The sequence below is a fragment of the Nicotiana attenuata genome, chromosome 12 (assembly GCF_001879085.1).
Source record: "Nicotiana attenuata strain UT chromosome 12, NIATTr2, whole genome shotgun sequence".
Lineage (NCBI taxonomy): Eukaryota > Viridiplantae > Streptophyta > Magnoliopsida > Solanales > Solanaceae > Nicotiana > Nicotiana attenuata.
In genome coordinates this window covers 609,588-618,328 of record NC_032000.1, presented here as the reverse complement: position 1 = coordinate 618,328, position 8,741 = coordinate 609,588, and the positions used below count along the sequence as shown (strand labels likewise).

Below are 8,741 nucleotides of genomic sequence, written 5' to 3'. Positions count from 1 at the left end.
CTACATAATATATCTTTTTTGATTTTCCATAATCGAAAATATTTATTGTTTAGTATTTTTTAATATTTGTAGGACTATTCAACAACAATAACAAAATTTAGTGTAATTTTACAAGTGGAGGCTGGGACAGGTAATGTGTACACATACTTTACTACTTTGAAGGTAGAATGGTTGTTTCCGATAGACCCTCGACTCAAGAAAGACGAAAACAAAATGATACAAAAATAGAAGGAGAAAAAAGTAAAATATAATAAAGAGTAAATTTGCCTTCTTTGATCTAACCATTTTTTCTTTCATAGAAAAACTAGTGAGGTAGGTATGACTTACAAACTTGTTGGATTTGTTTAATAATATTGCTAAACAAGAAGGACGTAACTGCAATTCAACCTTTTCTTTTCCTATTCCATGTTTTCGGTTCGATTTAAGATCTACTAATTAGTTATTTAATCCAAAAATAATTATATTAGAAAATTTTCAACATTTCATATTCACTCCATTTAACTACCGGTCCTTCTCAGTCTCTTAAATCTTTGTTAAAACTCCCTTCTTCAAAGCAAAGTAGTGATTCTTCTATACTCTTAACACGTTTTCTTTCAGATTATTTCTCACTTTTTACCAAAGAAATTGATCCAAATTTGCTTCTTCGACTACCCCTTTTCAAGATTCTGCCACAATTTCCTCAAAGCTTGTAACTTTCTTGCTCTTTCTATATGTAAATTTCATGTTGGTCCAATTTTATGATGTTTATGTATTAAATAATGAAAAGGGTCTGTATATTTTTAAGTAATGTTGTGTTATATTTCAGAATTTAAAGATTTTGTTGTTGAAAAATTGCAGATAATATTTATGGAGGTGCTTTAAAAGGATCAGTTTAGAAATGGCAGGTCATATTGAAGAACCCTTTAGGCTTAGTTTTCAGGTAAAGTTGTGTGTTTATTCCATTTGGATCTTACAATTTGTTACTCTCGTACATTCATTAGTTGAATATGATTAAATATGAATTTTGAGAAAAAGTTGGAATCTTTATGTTTATTGGTTTGGTGTTTCAGTATCAGCCTATCTGTATTTGGAATTAAATATGATTAATTATGATTAAGAAGATGCATATAATCACTTTTCATATGTTAGATTTGGACCTTTTTACTCAGGCGGTTTGAGGCGGTTACTGAATGTTTTTAGTAACTTCTTTGTGTTTTGTTGATGTGAAAAGTCTTGCTTATTACTTGTTAATATCTATAGATTTAGTAGTTATGGATCCTAATCAATTCCATGAAATGATATAAAAATTGCTAAGTTGCTTGCTTGTTCATAGATTGATGCTTTATGTAAAGAAACTTTTAGTGCAAAAGAATGAACTTTGTTCTGGAGTAGTTTGGAGTTTCGGAACCCCTTTTAACGTGAGAGTTTCGTTATATCACAAATATTAGCCATATAAGTATGTTAGTTGAGACATGAGAACTAAATCTATAAAGCTTCTATAAAATATATGATAAGTCGGTTCTGCTTCCTGAAGCTTTGGAGAGGAGACAGTTTTTCTGTCGTAAGATTGTGGTCTTGATTTACATTACCAAAATTGACAGGCAGATTCGTGGCAATCGGGATCTATCTCATTCGGTAGATTTGAGAATGAAGCTTTATGTTGGGAGAGGAGGTCTTCTTTCACACATAACAGGTATCTTGAAGAGGTTGAGAAATACTCCAAGCCAGGTTCTGTAACTGAGAAGAAAGCATATTTTGAGGCGCGTTTTAGAAGGAGAGCACTTCTAAGCCAGAGCTCTTCTGAGTGGCAGAACGGGACCGAGTCTCAAGCTAGTGAAAATGATGGCCCTGAGAATACAGGTTATGAGGGGGACTTTGAGCATGTTAATGAGGTCGGCGGTTCTGTTCGCTTTGATGAAAATCATGATAGGTCAACCCATTTACTGAATAATGACAAGTATCAAGCTAGTGAAAATGATCTCACGGAACATACAGGTTATGAGGGGGACTTTGATAGTGTTAGTGAAGCTGGCCATTCTGCACGTTTTGACGAAAATCATGATAGATCAGCCCATTTATCGACGAGTGAGAAGTATCAAGCTAGTGAAAATGATGTCACTGAGAATACAGGTTATGATGGGGACTTTGAGCGAGTGAATGAGGTTGGTCATTCTGCACGCTTCGTGGAGAGTTTTGATGGATCAAACAGCGGACACGTCGAAGTCACTGAATTTGACGGAGAAGATAGTATAATTCTCCATTCCGGACCTCAGAATGAACATGCCACCGACAGTTCCCCTGTACTTCAAAGTGTTTCTGAGCATCTGGAAGCAGAAGCAAAATATCATCTCGATGCTGAAAATTCAGTTGTTGATGATCCTGTACCTGATATTGAAGTGAAAGAGAGACCAGAAGACCAAGATAACAGTATGGAGTTTTCATCAAACTCTGTTGATCTGTCCTCTAATGCTCACACCACTGAGAAAGATGGTAGTGTTTGTTCAGAACCTCAACGAAGTTCATCTTCGAAGGTACACCTCTTTTAGCATTTGTTATTATTAATCTTCTGTTTTTACAGCAGTTGCCGATCCTGCTTGCTTACTGTACTAAGCTATTTTAAATAATAGCATTCGTAGTCTTCTTCTACAGCAGAAAATTATCTCCCCTTTATGTAGACTCCCCTGTGCCTATGTTGCAGGTGAGGACTACTTCTCGATCAAGAGATGCAAAATCCAGAACGTTGTCGCAAGTTAATGTTGCTAATGGCAAGGGGACTATCTCAAAACAAGCATATAAAGACATTCCAAGAAAACCAAATAGAAGGCATAGCGATGTTTCCTTGACACAAAAAGGAGAAAAGCCCGGATTGGAAGCTCTGAACGCTCTCCATTTGCGTCCAACTGCCAGAACGCCAAAACCAGAGGTTGTTATCAGTTTTAGGCTTAGTGTTATCTTCAGATTGAATATCTATATGGAGGAGGAAGCCCTGCTATGTCAATGCTTTGGAACTTATTGCTCCATTGCTAAACTTATTCTTCTTCTATTATTAAATTGATGGTAACATGTGGCTTGCTTTATATAGGTTTCTTCAGGTTCAAAAGCTAATGTACTTAATCAACAGAAAAGGTATGCTGCTAATTATGTCTTCCATATTGAAAATTTAGGATATTTTGGTCCCACTGATTCATCCTAATTTTCCCTATCTCGTTGTTATTGAATAATGTAGCAGTGAACAAGATCCGAGAGCAAAAAAGGTGGTCGCTTCTCGTGCTTTCTGTACAGAGAAAGTTAGCCAAAGAGTATATCAAAGTGTAAACAGGTCTATATCGTGGTAAAATTGTGATCTTTAAGTACATATTGTGTTCATCAGCATTTATCTTATGCATATTGTTGTTGTTTAGGGATAAGCAGAGTGCGAATTCAAGTCAACCAGGCATGAAACAGAATGGATCTGGTTTCAGTTTCAAGAGTGAAGAGCGCGCCAAGAAAAGGAAAGAGGCAAGGACCGGTTTCTTGTGTCAATTCGATAAAGTTTAAAAGTCATATATAACCTTTAAAAAGTTTTTGATATTGATTTCAGTTCCTTGTGAAGCTAGAGGAGAAAATGCATGCGAAAGAGGCAGAAAAACATCAGCTCCAAGCAAGAACTCAGGTAATAAAGTCGGGCAATGATTCTTGTGACTGTTCTAAACAGGTGTAGATTAATATAGAGAATCATTAGGCTGCTTTCTGTCGAATGCTAGTTCTAAAAGATCATTGGTATATATTCTGTTAGGTTTTCTTCTCTTTTTTTATTTTTTATTTTCTGCTATCTGTTTAGACTTGTAAATTGTAATATATGTCAAATGTAGTTATGGTTTAGATGGCAACTTTTGTTGATTGGTAGCTGATTAATGATAATTAGTTTGATTTACTTTGTGATATCTTTAGGTAAAGAAAGAAGCAGAGCTCAAGCAGCTGCGGAGAAGTCTCAATTTCAAAGCCACTCCAATGCCTGCTTTCTACCATGAACCTGGTCGTCGGCCAGAAAGAAACAAGGTATTAACAAATCACAAATAATGAGATTATTCAGAGACCCAAAAACTCACTTTTCACTGTTGTATACCTAATTATTCTGTTATTTTCTATTTTCCTGTGTTGAAACTAGGATGCATCAAAACCATGCACTTCGGCATACCATTCTCACATGGAAGTAAAACTTGAGAAAATATGTTTACAAGCCTGTTTTACTGGTTATAGTAGAAAGCACTTTCCTGTCATTTTTATACGACGCAAATCCCCTTTCTTGGAGAGTTGGACAACCGACTTGACCTTTCTGAAAAAATAAGAATTGGGAAGTTCTATCTTGCTATCCTTGATTAAGGGTAACATAGACACTAAAATACGGAATAGAGCATCTTGTACCTTGGTCCTATTATGATATCCTTTAGGGCCTATTTTAATGCTATTAGGTATGAGTGATAAGCAGTATACTTCCTTGGGAACTTTTTAGTTTCAATCTCGTCGGGTATGGGTGATAAAGGTGAATACTAGGAACAGGTTTGATTCAAATTAAACCTGCTTTACCCGAGAAAGGCTTTAGATGTGTCACATGTTAGTTTCTGGAATGGCATTGTTGAAAAGATGGCCGTTAACTTTGACTTTCTAACATCCTCTCAATGCTAAAAGCTCAATGCATAGTGAAGATTACGCTGCACGCATAGTGAATATTACCCTCTCATGCGGATGTGATTACATGAGAGGCCAACCACTTGTATGCCAAACTTTTTTTTCATTGATGTGACGGCAGTTAGTATTGATAATCTTCCATCTCTAGCTATATGATCTGAAAGTAGACTGAAACTATTTGATCTCTCTCCTTATTTATATAAAGGGAAAAAAGTCTTGCTAATTATCTGTCTGTATTTGCTCGTGAGTTTGTCTGGACTTGTTTATCCGTTAATCGTCATCCTTATCCTTCCAATTAGTGATTATTTTTCCCTCTCGCTTTTGGTGTCCCAATCATATAACTTGATCTTTTGATTGATTTTCCAGGAGTTAGCAAGTAAGACTAAATCAAGTAAATCACAGAGCAGGCTTTCATCTCCAGGGACTAGAGCTACTAGTGCAACAGAGAACATTCTTCCTTGTTCAGCGGCAGAAATGGATAGCAGTTGTTCCACTAATGAACATCTGAATGTGGCCGATTCACCAAAGGTCTCAGAAGTAACCAATCATCGTTCAGCAGATTTGTCAGACAGCAGTGTGCCATCTTCAGCTCCAACAAGCAAAACTTCTCGACAGACCAGATCGAATAGATCAGTAGCTCCAAAGAGGGAGCAAGAGAAAAAGCAGGTTGTGAATTCTCCAAGACCGAAAACACCAGATACGAGTAGAGGGAACAAGGGCTTCAAAGCTGAGGAGAAAACAAAGACTGTTGTGCGAGGATTGGGAAATGTTGCAATGAGAAAGGATATTAAAAGTATGGATTTGAGCAGAAGTACAAGAATGGGCCATTTAGCTGTTGGCGTTGCTTCGTAGATGCATCAGCTTCTACGTCTTATAAAACCCATCATGTCTGCAAGATGGATCACATATGAAGAAGACACGGCGAGCTTGCTCCTAAATCAGATTGTAATGTGTGAATTCTCTCATCTTTTCAACATAGCAAAGATGATGGATCACATATCTTGAGACGATATACTTAGTGTAGGTTAGCATTTCTGTTAGATAAGCAGTCTGTAACTATGTGTAGTTTGGATAGAGAAATAATTATGGACCTCTTTAAGCCAAGTTCTTGAAATACCATGAATGTTGTACTACTAAATATTAACACACTAAATAAGATGTTAAATTTCAGTTCAGTTATTGGTCTTATTAGATTTCCTTTCCCTACCTTACCCCCTCCTTTCCTCCCCCAAAGAAAAACACCTTTAGTATAAAAAGGAAAGGCAACTCCAATTCTTTTTTTTTTTTTTTGTTTTATCTTAAAACTGTTAATCATATAGTTGTAGGGGAGCTTTGGCAGGGGAGTTTTGGCGTAACTGGTAAAGTTGATGCCATGAGATCAGAAGGTTACGGGTTCGAGTCGGAAAAACAGCCTCTTGCAGAAATGCAGGTAATGCTGCGTCGTACGATAGACCCTTGTGGTCCGGCCTACTCCGGACCCCGCGTATAGTGGGAGCTTAGTGCACCCTTGTGGTCTGGGCTTCCTTGGACTCCCGCATTGTGGGAGCTTAGTGCACCCTTATGGTCTGGCTCTTCTCTGGATTTCGTGCATAGTGGGAGCTTAGTGCACCGGGCTGCAGTTTTCTGTTAATCATATAGTAATAGGACCACCATTGTTGGTAGTTGATTGGTATCTCTCATAGACAAGTCACGAAAGCACAGCCGTTCATTTCTTACAATTAAATACTTATAAAGTCTCTTCATTAAATATTAACTTATTTTAGGGTGTACATCACATGCAAATCATCCCATCAAATCATGCCATAACATGAGATTAATATCTTGTATTTCTCTCAAGTCTTTAATGGCAAACCATAGTGGGAAAACAAATATTTTATGAGATAGTGACCTTTGAACACCTTAGGCTACTAGACGAAATATCACTCTCTTCCGACGGCCATATAAATCTCTCACAGCCTGTCTGTGTCCATTAATTTCTTCAATTATTAATTTTGCACCTTATTACACTTCATAAAGGGGGAAAAGGAAAAAATAAATGAATAGAGAATAGATAGAAAAACATAAATAAAAGAAACAGATGATTATTGTGGTGCTTTTTCTTCCCTTGGTTTTCTTGACCAGTATGTAGCTCCACTACCTGTGTATATAAGAGTTAAACCTATTTTAAGAAAGATTCGCCTTATAATTTAATACGTTATAGACAGAGGTGGATTCAGGATTTAAACTCTATGGGTTCAACTTTAAAAATATTTAATATTGAACTCATTATATTTTTAAAGTTGTGGGTTCATATCTATTATTTTTGCAATTTTAATAAATTTTTACACATAATTTTTACTCCACCTCAAAAGTTATAGGTTCAATTGAACCCGTAACTGCCACATTGCATCCGCCCCCGTTACAGAAGGTCATTTGTTTTAGTTTCTAGTAATTAATTTCACCGAATATGAGCAGTCACATTTAGTTATCTTTTAAAATGACCTGACATTGCAAAAAAAAAATTTACACTTCTCATTCTTACTAACAGACACAAATTAAAAGAGAACCAATAGAGTTATAAATACCTTCCTCTAATAAAGTAAAAACAAAATAAAATAATTGGACCGAACGCAGTACTGAGGAAACTGCTTTTTTGCGTTTGTATGAAAAGTGTTCTAATTAGATGATCTTTCACTAGAGCTATTAATGTATTTTCTCGTCGCTTCGATATATATAAGAAGAATTATGGTAATTGATAGTGCCTGGGTTTAGCTCTTGATATTTTTTTTTTTTTGAGCAAACAGAAAACATATATATTAAAATTACGTAATGTTTGTTACATCATGGCCTACCCGCTTAGGACACATTGATTTCCTAAGCTTGCTAATCTATTGCAAGCATCCATAGATAGGTATTTAACAAAACAACGTTGATTGTCCTCATCATACTTAACAGAACTAAAAACAACTTGGGAGGGGATACAAAAACTTTTTTCTTCCTTCCTGGAGTCCTTCCCAACTTAGCCATGGTGTGAGCTACAGTGTTGCTTTCCCTAAATGTGTGCTAGAGGAGGGTCACCTTCCCTTGGTGCATTAACGACCTGCAAATATTGACAACATTATCAAAGAGTCTACTACCACATTGTATAGTTTGTATTGCCTCTGCACAATCTGTCTCTATTTCCAGTGGGAATAAATCCCACTCATGGGCTATTTTGAGTCCTTCCCTTATTGCCTTTAGTTCTGCCTCCAAAGAGCCCCTGGCTTGTATGGACTTTGTGAATCCAACAATCCAGTGATCATGTGCATTGCGGAATACTCCCCCCCAATCCACTTTGGCAGTTGTTATGACTAGCATCAACATTTAATTTGTACCATCCTTTTGGGGGTTTTGCCACTTTATTTGTAATTGAATCCTTTCAATGGGCAGCGTATTATTTTCCGTAAGAAGCTTGAATTTCACAACTTTTTGAATAATATTGTTTATGTTAATAGCGTGCCTCGAGTTGTTTTGATTATTTTCATTTTTGTTAATCCAGATTTCCCATAGGGCGAAAGGGAGGATATAATTCTATTCGAGTAGGCTGTGTCTCATAGAGTAAACTTGATTTCTTAATTGAGCAAGCAAGTGCCCCCTTGTGGGATCATAAAATGTAACCCCACCCAAATTATATATCCCAAAATGTTTTGTTTACTTTGCAAGTGAGAAAAATGTGAATGATAGATTCGTCTTCTTTCATATCACACATAGGACATAGGGGGTCAATATTGATTCCAACCCGGGCTAGGTATTTCCTACAAGGTAGCCTGTTATGGAGACATTGCCATAAATTTTTGTTTATCTTATTTGGGCATGATAAAGACCAAATTCAATCATAGTCCAACTGATTTTTAATAATTGGTTCAATAAGATTATAACAACTTTTGGTAGTAAAAATTTCTTTGGATGAAAGAGACCATATAGGAATATCATTTAAGGGTATTTTGACCTTAAGGAAGTTTTGTTGAGTTTCAGAAGGAATATCCACCGATAGTTTTGTGAGAAACATTTGCTATTGGTATAAATATCTCTGATTTTAAGATTGTAAGTTTCAGGCATAATGGAACCTTAAATTA

General features: G+C 36.2%; 1 protein-coding gene across 2 annotated transcripts; it reads left to right on the top strand.

Moving 5' to 3' along the window:
* On the top strand, positions 463–5,822 carry LOC109235137 (protein WVD2-like 7). Of its 2 annotated transcripts, none has more exons than XM_019401104.1 (10): positions 463–688; positions 838–919; positions 1,581–2,510; positions 2,678–2,902; positions 3,062–3,105; positions 3,209–3,298; positions 3,381–3,477; positions 3,560–3,631; positions 3,910–4,017; positions 5,014–5,822. In XM_019401104.1, the coding sequence occupies exons 2-10, from the start codon at positions 878–880 to the stop codon at positions 5,497–5,499; spliced, it is 2,094 nt and encodes a 697-aa protein (XP_019256649.1). In that variant the 5' UTR covers positions 463–688; positions 838–877; the 3' UTR covers positions 5,500–5,822. The 2 variants fall into 2 exon arrangements, with proteins under 2 accessions (XP_019256649.1, XP_019256648.1); XM_019401103.1 differs by having other exon boundaries at positions 3,206–3,298.